The 15,538-nt window shown below is 38.4% G+C and overlaps 1 protein-coding gene across 5 annotated transcripts in view; it reads left to right on the top strand.

The window, feature by feature from the left end:
• LOC124164235 overlaps window positions 1–10,654 on the top strand; it is a 40,370-nt gene extending 29,716 nt beyond the window's left edge. For 4 of the 5 annotated variants that reach the window (XM_046541473.1, XM_046541472.1, XM_046541475.1 and 1 more), the window contains 4 exons: window positions 507–608; window positions 2,427–2,564; window positions 4,372–4,461; window positions 10,351–10,654. In XM_046541473.1, coding sequence (XP_046397429.1) covers window positions 507–608; window positions 2,427–2,564; window positions 4,372–4,461; window positions 10,351–10,458 — 438 coding nt within the window. In that variant the 3' untranslated portion in view covers window positions 10,459–10,654. The remainder of the gene's footprint in view (window positions 1–506; window positions 609–2,426; window positions 2,565–4,371; window positions 4,462–10,350) is intronic. The other variant, XM_046541474.1, reaches the window with a different exon arrangement.
• Window positions 10,655–15,538: the final 4,884 nt, after the last annotated feature.

Raw genomic sequence — 15,538 nt, 5'->3', positions numbered from 1 at the left:
CGAAGTACCAAAATCATTATGTAGCTTTTTTTCATGATAGCCCATCAATTGTGTCAACAACTTCTTTATCAGTACTTTTAATGATATTTGTGGATCTTTAAGGGTTGGTTTGGTTCTTCTTTCTAGCAGTTCTTGAGCTTGGAATAAAAATGGATGCCAACAAGTATTGGTACCAAATGATTCAAATAAAACTCTCTGAGAAAACTTTCCTTGAGTATAATTTACCAACACTAATACATTAAATAGATTATTATTATGCAACCAATCGCCACTGAGATAACTTGATACATATATATTATTTTAGGCAATATTCTTAATGCCTTAATGAAAATCATCAATACCTTTTGGAAACTGAGTGATGAAAATGAAACTCTTGAAAGGAATGAAACACGTAAGGAATGGAATTGTAATTGGAACACACAAAAAAGTGTAACCAACCATTCATTGATTCATAGAATTTGTGGCAGTTGAACTTTTCAAATTTCTCCACTTACTTCTGTGAATAGGTCAACCTGGAGGCTTTATACACTGTCATATGTCTGATTGTGATTGAAATCCAGTACCCTCTCGTAGCAAGAGAGATAGCTGAGCTCATGATAAATATCCAGGTGAGGTTTTTAATGTCAATAATTGACCCTTAAATGGCCTTCATTAATTATTATTTTGATATTGGTACATCCAATATTCTGCATTAACTAATTTCCACCAGTCATTGCCCATACTTTATTTTTTATATCCATATTCTGTGTCCTTATGTACACAGTAAAAAATAGAAAAGATACCTATTAGATTCAAAGAAAAATGATCATTTGCTTCTCCCTAAAGTTACATTTTATTCATCCACCAGATGTGTTTAATATTATTGTTCTTCCTTGTTGGCAGCTTTTAGATGAGATAAGGAGGAGACTGAAGGTATGGATAGAGAGGGTTACTTAGCAGGGAGGAGATGTTGAAGACAGTGTTCGAGGGCAGTATGTTTGATAATTGAGGGAGAGGAAGGAAGAGAATAGGATTTTTAGATAGATTGAAAGGGAGCAGGCCTTACAGTGAATTGAAGAGGGAAGTGCTTGAAGGAAAGGGAGGCTCCCAGAATGCTTCTTAAGTACTCCATGGAAACCTACTGTAACCTGTAGACTACTTTCATAAATATTTCTGGCGATATCTAAAAATATATTGATGTAAGGTATTTAGTTAAATCGCCAAGTTAAAGGTAAACAGATGTAACTTTGACAAAATGCCCACCAGCATATATTATCTGTGAGTTGATTTGCCAAGCACTTCCCTATTGACATTAAGAAATACATAATAGTTCATTGTCATACAGGTTGTTGATTGTTGTACCACTAGTGTGATACGTAATTATGGAGGTGAGAAAGGAAGGGTATACATAAATAAAATGATCCTGAAGCCTGAAAATAATTTCAAGGGGTCAATTTAAGCTTAGCACTTGAACCCTCGGACACCACTGAAAGTTATGTTGAAGTGATGCTCAAATTGTGTGACAGTAGAGATTTAAGGCTGAACCATGGGCGTACCCAGCAAGGGGCAGGCCCCCACCCCCAGTTTTGATCCTGGGTACGCCCTTGGGCTGAACTTCAAGCATCAAAGATATAATTTTAAAAGAGGACTTGAAACTGACTTACTTTTCATGGAATAGGGGCTGGGATTGATTCAAGCAGTCCTAAGCCAGAAATTTTCCTTATCTCAAATTATTTAGAGCCATTTAGGTTGTTATACTCCAGCAAGCAACTTGACTCTCAAAATCCTCCTTTGCCTAACCTAGCCTTTCGTGATGGCAATACATCCTTTGCATGGAAAGGGAATATCATTAGTCTACATAAGAAGAGGCAATTTGATTGGCCACATCGTGAGGCATGATGTTCCCATGAAAACAGCTGTAGAAAGAAAGGTGGATGGAAGGAAGGGCAAGAGACAGCCTCCAATGAGTTACATAGGACAAGTTATTGAGAAATAAATACATATGTACGTCAATATGAAAAGGCTAGCAGATAGGACACTGGAGTGGAGGGATGCAAATTCGGGAATTATTGACTTTTGATGATGATAAACCCCTTTTACTTTCTTCTAGCTGATCTGAATAAATTTTATGGTAAAATTTTCATACATAACATCAAAATATCTTCTAATTTAACTGATTCTGGCATTTTATATGGCTTTCCCCGTAACTCTTATGTTGAATGTTACTCACTGTCTCCCCACTATGCACGTGTTTCCTACCCCTTCCTTAAACTTCTTGAATCCTCTCCCATCCCTTCCTCAAAGATATAAATGTCATGTTCTTATGTACTGCAGTGTCTTGAGCCAGAGGATGTTTCCATGAGCCGAAACATGTCATAAGAATTAAATTATTGTGGAAAAGAGCAGATTCATTTAATTTCAATACATGTATCATCTAATTTTTATAGAATTCCATCATAGCGATGCCAGATTTACCAATCCAGTCTCCTCGTGTGTCTGCTTGGGTTCACGCCACCGTTATTTCAGTCCTCTCCTTTGTTGCCACCATGCATGGTTTGGTTGAACTTCAGGAACTTGTTCTGAAGGTAGGTATGCACTTTCTCCCAAGGTCAATGGCTTTATCACATTGACCATTGGGGTGTGGGAGATCACAATTTTAGCGGCCAGCCGGTGCAGAAGAGACCCCCTGTGTAGGAGGCACCCCCTGCCACGAGGGCTGGTCTACTAGAGTTAAGCCCCTTAGTGATCGTTATGGTGAGGGAAAGTGTCCAAGTGCAACATACCCAGGTGGCAAGAAAAATTTTCGGCAAATGCCGCAGTCAGCGTGGAAAACGTGTAAAAATGTTCCCGCACTCTAAGGGTTAATGTGCTGAGATGCACGGAATTTAGTACATATGTAGCTTTAAACCTTCTACGATGAGGCCCTAACTCAGATAATGATATTTCCCTTAGGAATGCTACTGAACTTATTGGCATTTCCAGCACGTAACTCTCACTCATCTAGGACCCTCTCAGGTATGCATTTCTTAAGCTTGAACATGGGCTCAGTGGGGCACCACACCTTTTTCTCCGTCTAGGTGCAGAGAGAATTGTGATCCCTTTCCCCTGTGGTGAGAAGACCACTAGACCAGGGGCACCTGTCCTCTGACACTACATATTTTTTTATATATGTAGCCTTATTTCATAATGTTTGCCAATAACCAATTAGCTTTCAAGAATATGCACACTAAGTATATAGCTAATTTAATGAAATGTATGGTTTTCTGATGCAATGCTAACTGACAACTAAATGTTAGTGTAGGTGACCTGCACATCACCGAGGTTTCCCTGAAGAAAATTCCTGGCTATGTGCCAGGGATTCAGATAACCTTCTCTGGTGGAATGAGAAAGGTTGTGATGATTGGAATAAGCCTTTTGCGGTGCAAAGAATTATGGAGTCATATCACACATGATATAATTCCATTCACAGAGTCTTTTAAGGCTGCTTATGAGTAACTTGGCAGCAGTAACATCTATGCATGCCATTTTTTAACTTCCACAGAAAAAGCTATGCAGTTTGAAGGACTCATTCATTTCTTTGCAAAGAAAAAAAAATTATTCAATCTTAACATGCTTTTAGCAGTGAAATGGTCACAGCTTGAATGGGCATTTCTGATGACAAATAGTCAAGATCAATTCTCCACTCTTTCCAACAGCAATAAACTACTGAAAGTTAAGCAATTTTCATGCATAGTCCCGATTGCATTAATTGCATAGACCAGTGGTGTAACTAGGAATATGCTTTGGGGGAAACAAGGGGACCTGGGGGGGTGACTCCTCTCTTCAGGCAACAGGGGATCTGGGAAATTTTGTGAAAAATGGCATGCCTGGAAATACATTTGACATCATTATGGCACTTAAAATTTAACTTCAAGCAGATGTAGTTATTATATGCCAAAACTAGACAGTGGTTTTAAATATTTTTTTATTTCTCTGAGGTTTTGGGGGGGATTCTATCCCCCTCCATAGTTATGCCACAGAGTAGATATGAGTGGGTTGGATGCCAAGGGGTACAAGTGATTTTTTTCTCAACAGAGTTAGGTAAAGTTAATTGTCAGATTAGGTACACAAAAACCTGGTTGCCAAGGGAAACTAGTGAGTCTCTGTTCTGTGCTGACATCGAGTGGAAAATCAAATGTACATCTAAACATCTAATTGATCTCGTTTGTGTTCTATACCTAATTTCTGTACCTCACTCTGCATAAAAAAAGAGAAATCACTTGTACCCCTTGGCTTCCAATCCACTCATATATATCCCTACTCTGTGGTTATGCCATCGCCATAGGCCATATAATATCCATTTGGTGTATTTTGAGTTTCAACGAGCATTTCTGATACATTTCCTCTTCTCAGGTGGTAAACCAAAGATCCGAGGTGGCTCCCTTCCTCATCCCTCCACTAAAAGCCAACTATACCATTGCAGGCATCACAGATGACTTCAAGGTAACAAAAGCACTGGTAGCAAACGCAGTACAGGGAATACCCCTCTTGTTGAATATTAGGTTTTGAATATGTTTGTCAGGAGTTAGTGAAAGTAACGGCACCAGGTTGATGATATAATATGCCACTTCCAATATCAGCAGCCTCCAGAACCCTCAGAAGGGTTTCAACCACTGATGAACTTCCTTCACTTGCTTCATCAGCACCCAGGTGATTAGATTATTAAAATTCCTATCGGCCAGATTTCACATACAGTGGAACCTCGTTAAAGCGAGTACGGGATATAGCGAGACTCCCGATATTACGAGAGATAGCCGATGCCCCGTTCATTGACCCTATAATAAGCATGTAAAAAAATTCGTTTTCACGAGGCCCTTTTGGTGTTGGCTCTCGCCATAGCGAGGGTTTCACCACCGGAAACACTTACATCAAGACTCCTTAATCTCTGTAATTGCTAGCGTTCTGTTAGAAATGAAGTTAACCCATTTACGGCCAACGTTGCGAAAACGCAACATTATTGAGAAATGCAAAAAAAATGTTTCAATTGAATTTTATTCATGTAGAATTCGCTTTTTTCGATAGCAATAAGTTTAAACTGATTTTTAGTGAGATTATAATGACATTTAATAAGTATTTCGATATTTAAAAAAATACTCAAAAAGTGTCAATTTTCGAGTCTCCTGTTAAGCAAGATAAATAATTTTTCCTAAGAGTAACTATTCCCTTTATTAAGTTTTTTATTCTTCCATGTGGACATAGAAATTTCAATTAATAGATATTAAAGCTTATATTTCGTCAGGTAGTTAACATTAAGTGAAAATCAGATCCGGAAAATAATGTTGCGTTTTCGCAACGTTGGCCGAATCCGGTATCTATAGGTAGTTATGCAACCCGCATTACCACATAATTTCGTCTCGTAGGATCATGCCGTCTTTACTGTCAGATATAATCCTACGCCTTTTCATGCCTCGTATTTGACAGATATCGTCATATTTGATAATTAAAATTCTTATATATTATATTTCCAATGAGATGCTCCATTATTTTGCCTAAATCCAATATAAATTAGAGATGCATTACGGCTTGAAAGAAATGAGTCAAAGTGAATATTTTTACAGAAGATAACGTGTTTTCCAGTTTTTAATTGACATTTTTATCACAACATATTGAATTAAAACAAATAATGACTATTTATGAATTACATGATAGCATTTCGGGTGCAATGGAACAAAAAACTTTGTAGATTCAATCCGAATTAGTCCTTCCTTACTTCACGATTCAGCGATATCACCGAATTCCACAACAAGATAATGGGTGAAAGAAGACGATAAGGCGTAGATTTGGTTCGGAAATGATTGAACCAAAACATATTTAGATTAATAAAAATTATCAACACTTTTTAGACAATTCCTTCCTGGACAAAAATGACAGATTTGTAAATTATGACCTCAATTTGACGACTTGAATTAAAAATTATTACAATTCGAAATATTTGCGTATAAATTTTGAAATAATGAGCAAATGGTACCTTACTTTGGTCACTACCGTGCATAAATGTTCTTTTAAAATAAGCCTTTTAGATTTTGCTTTTAACTTTGGTGCATATGTTATTCAGACGGTTTTAGGGTTCAACAAGGCGATAGAAAATTACTTCCATCGAAATTTAGGCTTTGAAGCAAGTGTTATTCTGGAATTTCTCAAGGTTATCCCTGATCCCTCGTATCATCGTATGTTTTTCGATAACTTCTTTTCATCTTGAAGACTATTTATTGTTTTGAAAGAAATAGGATTATTTGTCACTGGAGCCATCCATGAAAATATAACGGAGGAGTGCCTGATAGAGTATAATAAAACCATCGATGTGAAACCGAGAGGAACATGAAAACAAACATTTGATAAAGCCGACGGTCTTAGTATTTTTCGATGGTATGATAACTAGATTGCCCCTGTGGACAGCAATACACGTTTTTCGCTTCCATTGGGCACAGGGAAAAGTTTCTGCAGAAAAAAGAATATACTATTTCACATACTATTCTATGTTAATAAAAGAAAATACTTTTCGTGTTATTGGGGAGTATAGTAAATACATGGGAGGAGTGGACCTACTTGATAATGCAAATTATCGCACTCGAATTCAGGGGAAAAAAGGTCCTAGCTTATCAACATACTGCACAGCGTTTGCACTTACGCCAGGAGATTGTACAGGTTATGCAACGGAAGTAAATTTCGCTGGTAGACTTCAAATCGTATCTAGCAGGGACGCATCTTAAAAGTGAAGTGAAACAGTCAGTAGATGTCGTACCCCTATACAATTCGCGACCTTAAACATATAAAAAGTTAGGCCATGTAATTCATCGTAGATTCGCGAAGCATGAAAGGACGAATTTGGCCATAGAGTTAAAAAAAATTCAGCAGTTGCCGTTGTGATTCAATCTGCAATGATAAAATTAAAGTCAATGAAAAAATGTGAAATACATGTTCTACTGAGAAAATTTTTGCTTTGACTTATTTCTTTCAAACCGTAAAGCATGCCTATTTTATAGTGGATTTAGGTAAAATAATAACAAAATCTCATTGGAAACATAATATCTAAGGATTTTATTTATCCAATATGACGATATTTGTTATATACGTGGCATAAAAAGGTATAGGATTATATCCGAAAGTAAAAACAGCATATTCCTATGAGACGGCAATGTATATTAATGCGGGTTGCATAACTGCCCATAGATACCGGATTCGGCCAACGTTGCGAAAACGCAACATTTTTGTTTTACCATAAGCAAATTTTTTTGAAGGCCCATATTTTCAATTTACCTTATTTAGCATGTTATTAGGTAAAATGAAGAGAAAAAATTATATATTTTTAAGTATTTCTTTACTCGGCCGGTAATGGGTTAATGGAGTGCTCAGTCTCAAATTTATGTGGTAAACTGTCGTTCGATAAATGAGTAGTTAATTTTGGTGAAAATATTGTTGCATTAGCATTCTCCTTTTGTTCCTCGGGCGGCAGAAATCAGTCGGCAGCATACCCGCACGTCCGTGAGTTGCGTGAATAGAAAGCATTTGATGGCCAAAATAATAGAATGATTACGTAAATGCACTAATTAAGTGCAAAGAAAAATGACTTCGTCGGTTGTACATTGGCATAATGATTGACAAAACAATGCTTTGCATGATTTTTATTCAGTGCGGCGCTTATAAATTGTTTGAATAGTCAGTCGTTGTTTGAGTAAGGAAATTTAGTGATGCCAAAAAACATCACCTTTCGCCTGGATTTATGCTTACGTTTATCGGATAGAAATTTATCTGTCGCCGCACCACTCCTGTTCCTGTGTAACTGTTCGCAACAGGTATATTGGCTATTATTTGCTCCATCTCCGGTAAAGCGACAATTCGATATAGCGAGTGTTTATTGGTGCACCGTGGGGTGTCGTGTTATCGAGGTTGCACTGTACATTATACTGAGAACCAGGGGCGCAGCTAGGAATTAAGGCTAGGGGGGTGGTTTCAGGCACAACTAATTCTGGAGGCCATGGGGGTATTTCATACCTGCCAGGGTAAGCGAGAGGTGCAGGGGCCCTCCTCCAAAAAATTTAAGATAAATGGTTCAAAATGGTGAGTTTTACGGCCTTATGATGGATATTTTATTAATCCTTTCTCTATTATACAAGCGATATTAAAGTAATTGAGTAAAAAAGATTGAAATTAAAAATTTCTCTGGGCTCTGGATGGTTTTATCCCCCAAAACCCTCCCCTCGCTGTGCCACTGCTGTGAACCATTTTCACCAAATGGATTTCTTGAATGTGAGTGTTCCGCGCTAAATTTTTGTTTACAAACTTAAACAACTCTGAGACTTTTCATTGCATTTTCATGTTAAGCATGTCACCATTTTGATAATTTACTCTATAGATATTTTTTAAATACAATTTCCGCACCAGTTTCTGTCGTTAAGAGCAACGTCAAAGCGAAGAGTTTGGCAAAAATGAAACTTTTAAAGGAGAAAGTCTTCCTCATCACAATTTGAACACGCCTCGTGAGCCCACCCTTTGCAGTTCAAACATTGTATCCAACCCACTTTATTCTTGGAACTCGAATAAAGCTCATTGCAAAATATGCAAGCCTCCCCGTCTCCTTCGTCACAATCATCCTTGCCTTCAAGAGCATCCAACCTCTGTCGGTCCTGCCCAACTCTCTGGTGACGGTTTTGCCCCTTGACCATTGTCCTTGGCCGTGCCCTTGACACAGAGCATAAGAAATATGGCCAAACAATGTGTTTTCATAATCAACTCCTCGGCTATACGGGCTAAAAACACAACTAAAAACACTAAATTATCATATTAACTTACCTACCGTAGGTAATTCAGTTTGGTATAATAACTGCCAGATCCAAAACAAACATAATAAAAATCCTAAAGAAAACTATCTAAAACTTGAAAATTTCACAGAAACTAAACGGCGGCACCAACGAAAACGAAAACAAGCTCGATCTGGCGGTAATGGCGGCCACTTCAACTAGTTATAATGTTGCTGCTTGAAAGCAACAACTACCGGGTGATTTTAAAGGGGTCGGTTTGGCCCGCCCAGTCGGTTTTGCCCCACTCTCCCCTTATAAGTGGCCCAGAAATTTTTCCTTAAGTTTACTACGTTTCTAAATTTTACTGCGCATTCTTAGTGGTATTCGTCTCATTCACAGACTCCGTCATGGCACCATTAGACGAAAACTGTTGTCTTCCTATTAAAATTTCCAGGACGAATTTAGATAATATCATTCCGCAAAAAGTAATACCATATTTTTTCGCCTCAATATAAAACCCCAATCCTGGATAAAGGTTACTGTATTTCTACAGTAGATTCCGGCCTTGAGGAATTTCGCTTTTTCAGTAAACATACCGTTTGATAATAAGTAAGCTTTTGATTTTAGAGAAATTACTATTATAGTGACTTCTGGTTAGTTATTTAAGTTTAAACCCGAGTCTACCAGATATTTACGCAGTCATCACAAATTCAAGAAATCTATTTCGTTAAAATGGTCCACAATAATTTGAATAGTATAAACTCCACCTAATATGAATTGTAATACCAAACAATCTACTCACCTGTTCAGCGGTTGGTACCCTTCCGAGGGATTAGGAAGGATTCCACAAAAGGCAAACAAAACACCGCACAGTCAGATGACCATTGATTCCGAAGGCTGCAACTCGAATCGGGTAACAGTAAATCACAGAATGCAAATGAGATACGAAACGCTGGACACCGAGCTGATGACATTCTGCCTGTGGGCATCTTGTATTGATGGTAGATAATCTGATAATCTATTTCCGACTAGGTCGATTATAGTCGATAGATCGATAGTTGTAAATGTTGTACGGGCGGTAGTTCCAAAATCGGAACACTCGGACTGATTACTGGAGTGATATCTACCGCTGAGAGAAATATAATGGCACCCCTCGAGTTAATGCTAGATTATTATACATTAAACTTCATTAATTCATATCTCAAGATGTAACTGAAAAATCTTTTAGTCTTACTTCACTTACAAGGTGTGATCCACTCATAAGGCGGTGATGAAATATGATGAAGTAATTTGTTAATTCCATTCAATTCATGACAAATTCCATAAATTTTAGCTTTAGTTCTACATATCATTCCAAAATGTTTTCCTCTTTTGGGTTGATTAACATGATTCGAAAATATTTTTAAATCAAATACGTAATGAAATTCTTGATTGAGTTTGAAATATTTGTAGCGAAACCACCTTAAGTTGGGTGATAGCTTTTATCAATTATTTCCACAGAAAAATGTAGCCCTTACTTGTGAACTATTTTTTCTTGTAATTCCTTTTCATATTTGATCTAAAATCCCTGGCATTTATCATTTTATTTCCATAGGACGATCTTTTCTTCGGCCATGCATCTGTTAAGAGCTGTCTTACAAATTCTTGCTTTGAAACTGGCAGAGAGAAGGTGGAAAATGAATCGTCTTCACCCGGAAGTTGAAAATGAAGTGCTCCAAAATATTTTTTTATGTTTTTCATTTGTTGCCCAAAATTCCAATAATCTATTACTGAACATATATAAACATATGTTCATAATCTATTCAGAGCATGTACTATTACCGTTGTCAATTTAATATTTTAATATAATTTTTGGAAGTAGTATCCTGTATCAAGTCGAATAAAAGTATTTAGCCGAACACTTGATTAAATAATTAATATTTATTGATTATCACTATGATTTAATTATCACTGATTAGACCAGTCTTAGTCATTTTTCAAAAGGAAGTGTAAAGTATTTTGACATGCCTCCCTACCATGAAGGGTGAAATTTTCACCGAGATACATAGGTACCGATTTACCTAACACATGAGCATACATATATAATATAATTATTCTCCTGTATTTATTCTTCCTTTTATCTCCATTTAAAATATATCTTTTCCTTTTTAGTTTCTTATACAACAAGGTACTTTCTGCTCGAATAGATTAATATATCTCACCATTTTGCCTGCGATTAAAAAATACCTAAATAAAATGCCTAGTTACTTTTTTGTGGTCAATCTGTACTTCCAGCAAATAAATAAATAAATAATCATTCAAGTAATTATTTTTAGTGAAGTGTTATTAATTAATGCATGGTAAGCATATATCGTCGAAATTAATAGTGATGGTAATGAAACTACTTTACCTAGCTAAGAAATGCATTATAATCGCCTAATTTGCGCAATTCAACTTTGTCCTGTACAACCCTCAATGCAATTTCCCCATTCAACCGGACGGTCACGCAACGCAACTTTCACTCCAGATTACTGCCATCATAATTATTTAATGGTTTTGAGTATGTACCTGTGAAGTACATAACTCCCTAATTCAAATAAAAATTTAGAAGCCTTGGTAGTAGTAGGTATGTATATTGTCGTGGGTGGATCCAGGAATTTTTCTGGGGGGGGGGGGGAGGCACAAGGATCTGACAAGTTTTCCCATATTTGAGATTAAAAACAAAATTCAGCAATTACTGTAGAAAATATCCTCTCTTTTTTTATATGAAAGTTATTAATATCAAATTAAATGATTGAGGCTCGGTAATGCACTAAATAAAACGAAAGTAATGATAACTGTATTTAAAATATTGTCTATTTTATAAGCATCTGGGGGGGGGTGGATTTAGGGGGGCACGTACCCCGTACCCCCCTAAATCCACCAATGTATGAGGGCCATTTTTTTCAACCTCCGATGGGTCATGATCAGAAGACGAAGATTAAAAATTATTTCATCGCTAAATCTTGAGCCCACTTGTGGTGTCCTTTCGACATAATCGCCTCGGCAATTGAGGAATTGGTCGCCCCTGTGGACAAGCTTAACTATACTTTCTTAATGGAATGTTGCCACCAATGACTTCCAGTGAATTATGCCTTCATCCGGAAGCTCATCGTCCGTTTGAAGTAGTTCGGCATTGCACGGCGGCTGATCTACTATCATCATCATTAGTCAACAATCCTAAGATTGGTTTGACGCAGCTCTCCATTTCTCTCTCCTATCCGCTAATCTTTTCATAGCTACATATTTCTTCTCTTTTACATCCTTTATAACCTGTCCTATATAACTCATTCGGGGCCGTCCCTTGCCCTTTTTCCCTTCCACTAGTCCTTCAACGATTGTCTTCATCAGACCATCGTTCCTCAAAATGTGGCCAACTAAGTTGTCCCTTCTTCTGCATAAGGTTTTTAGGAGGTTTCTCTTTTCTCCCACTCTTCTTAGCACTTCCTCGTTACTCACACGGTCAATCCATTTTATCTTCATCATTCTTCGGTAGCACCACATTTCGATTGCTTCCACTCTTGACTTCTCTGCTGCTGTCAACGTCCAAGCCTCGCTTCCATAGAGAAACATACTCCATATGTAGCATCTAATGAATTGTTTCCTTACTTCTATGCTGGTATTTTCAGCTGTAAGAAGATTCTACTTTTTGTAGAAAGCCCTCTTTGCCTGCGCTATTCTACTGTGTATTTCTTTCTTGCTCCGTCCATCGCTGGTAATTCGGCTTCCTAGGTAAGAAAACTCGTTCACCTCTTCAAGTTTATGCTTTCCTAGGTTGATGTTTGTTTTAGCCTCCTCTCTTTTGCTGCAAACTAATATCTTAGTCTTCTTTTTGTTGATTTTCAGCTGATATCTGGCCATTGTCCTCTCCATCTTTGTCAACGTCCTCTTTAAATCCTTCTCTGTCTCGGCTATGACTGCTATGTCGTCAGCAAATCGCAGCATGCTAATTTTTTCTCCGTGTATATTGACACCCGAAGCTTTCTCCTTGATTTCATTGACGGCTTTCTCTATGTAAACATTAAAAATTAAGGGGGAAAGCGCACAACCTTGTCTCACCCCTTTTCTTATTCTTGCTTCTGCACCGTTTGGTCCACATTTGATCACAGCTACTTGGTTTTTATACAAACTATGAATAATTCTACGATCATTGTAGAGTACGCCGATTTCTTTCATTTCTTTCTTCGCCGCATTGAATTCCATTCCACGTTATCAAATGCCTTCTCTAAATCGGCGAATGCCATGAAAGTCGGTTTGTTTTTCTCCAATCTCTTCTCTATGAGCATCCTAAGTGCCAAAATTGCTTCCCTTGTGCCCCTGCTTTTCCTAAATTCGATTTGGTCCTCATCCAGGAATTCTTCTCCTCATCGTTCTATTCTCCTGTAAATGATTCTTGTCAGAATCTTCGACGCATGTGTCGTCAGACTTATGGTCCTAAATTCTACGCACTTCTCAGCTCTCTTCTTTTTGGGTATGGGAATGATGATGTTCTTCTCGAAGTCACTCGGTAAATCTCCTGTTGAGTACATATCGCAGATAATTTTATACAGTTGAGTTAAGACCTTTTCTCCTGCATTTTTTATTAGCTCTGCTGGAATGTCATATATTCCTGGGGCCTTATTCTTACGCAGGTCTCTTATTGCAGCGTCAAATTCCGATCTTAAGATGCTTGCTCCAATGTCATCCTTTTCAACTTCACTTTCCTCTTCGATAACTTTTGAGCCAAGTTTGCTTCCGTTGTATAATTCCTCCAGGTATTCCTTCCATCTCTCGGCTTTGTCTTCGTTTTCAATTAGAATGTTTCCATTCTTGTCCCTTATGGTATTACATTTTGTGATTTGTTCCTTGAAATGGTTCCTCACTATTCTATAGGCCGCTTCCACTTTCCCTTGTACGAGGTTACTTTGTACGTCCTCACATATGTTCCTCATCCACGCTTCTCTGGCTTTCCTCGCTTTGCGGCAAATCTCGTTCTTTATTCTCTTGTAGCAAGCCTGTCCTTCCTCAGTATTCGTATTTTCATACTTTCTCCGTTCTTCAATAAGGTCTAGGACTTCATCCGTGATCCATGGCTTTTTCTTAACACATTTTCTTCTCCCTAGAACTTCTCTAGCGGCCTCCTGAAACCCACTTTTTATGTTAGTCCAGTTATTCTCAACTGATTTTTCAGACTGATCTAATCCTATCTTGCGCTCCATTACTTCTTGAAAGGCCTGCTGATTTTTTGGCTCCTTTAGTTTCTCTAATTCAGGGGCGCCGACTTATAAAAAATATTGGGGGGGCCCATATCGGGGGTCTTGCCCCGGGAAGAGGTTATATTCAAAGTGTGTCGCAGCACCGTAAAACTATCATAATTCACACCACTTGTTTTCAGTTAACCTGCTAACGACCTTATAATTATTTGTTTTAACACATTGTTGAATGTATTTTAAAGATAATTACCGTCAAACATGGGAAATAAAAAATACCAATATATTTTTGTGATTTCACCAAGCATAATATAACTTAATTACTATCTTGAATTATTGAGGGGGCTCCGCCCCCCCCCTAACGAAACTTTGAGGGGGCTCGGGCCCCCTCAGGCCCCATGGAGTCGGCGCCACTGCTCTAATTGCCAGGCGTTCTTTGCTGATCTACTATGTCTTATTGAAATTGCTCAAGGAGCAGTTGGGCTGCATCAGCGCTGAGGTGACGGGCGTTGTCATCACTTCCAGAAGTCAGCATTTCTCTTCTTTTGTTTTGAATGGGAATAGACGTAATGTTTTACTCTCTAGCCACATTGCATTAAAGAAAAATTCTCTTTTATCGGCATAAAGGTCAAGACATGTCAATGCTGAATCCATTCGGCGAGTTTTCTGGCTGTCTCTCCGCAGTGCACACTTGGCGGGAGAATCACTCAAGGCAGTGTAGTTAATGAGATTGCCACTAACCGTAAAGTGACAACTTACGGTCAGAAATGACTTGGGCGTGTGGTACGGAGGACGCGTAATTGCCCTACATGCGCAGTACCCACCTGTCGCTTGTAGGGTGTTTATGCTGAGCTGTCGGAGGTTGAAAAAAAAACCTCCCTCTGATATTGTATACTTCTTAATGCGCACCTAAAAACCAAATACTTCCTTAGGGAAACGGCCGGTGTCCTGGCACCTCCCTCCACACGCCTATTTAAGATGGCCTGCGTAGCAGTATGTGAATATACTAATACTTTATCTCATTTTAAAGCATGGAAAAAAGTGAAATTTGTGGAAGTAGAGTGGAAACACCAACAAAATGTTTAAAGTATACCGGGACTAGCCACGGTGATAACTTTTACGGGAGTCACCCGCAAAACTAGTCAAGAGCGAACACCTCTATGTGTTCTATGTCCGGGCCTGCTCTCCGACTGTGGCGCTGTGCGCACGACTTGGACTGCTTGTGGCATCATATGCCCTGCAGTCCAGCAACACCTTGTCCGGTAGTGTCCGCAAATATCCAGAGGAAAGAATGACGTCTCGGTAGCTTAATTGGCTAAAGCACTCGACCGGAAATCGGGGGATCCGGGTTCGAATCCCGGTCAAGGCAAATGATTTTTTCTCTGTGGATCTTTCGCACCAACAAAATTGGCGAAGCCGCCCACGGGGTTTCTTAATGGCGGAGCCCCTTGGTGAGAGTAAGCGTGTATTAATACACTGCTGCCATGAGTCTCGGAAATGCAGAATGTTTTTGCAACCGGTAGAAAAAATTAGGCTACTGTGAAAATTATCCATTAGTAAGGCAGAATGGAATCC

The sequence above is a fragment of the Ischnura elegans genome, chromosome 8 (assembly GCF_921293095.1).
Source record: "Ischnura elegans chromosome 8, ioIscEleg1.1, whole genome shotgun sequence".
In the NCBI taxonomy this organism is placed as follows: domain Eukaryota; kingdom Metazoa; phylum Arthropoda; class Insecta; order Odonata; family Coenagrionidae; genus Ischnura; species Ischnura elegans.
This window is presented reverse-complemented; position numbering and strand designations above follow the sequence as displayed.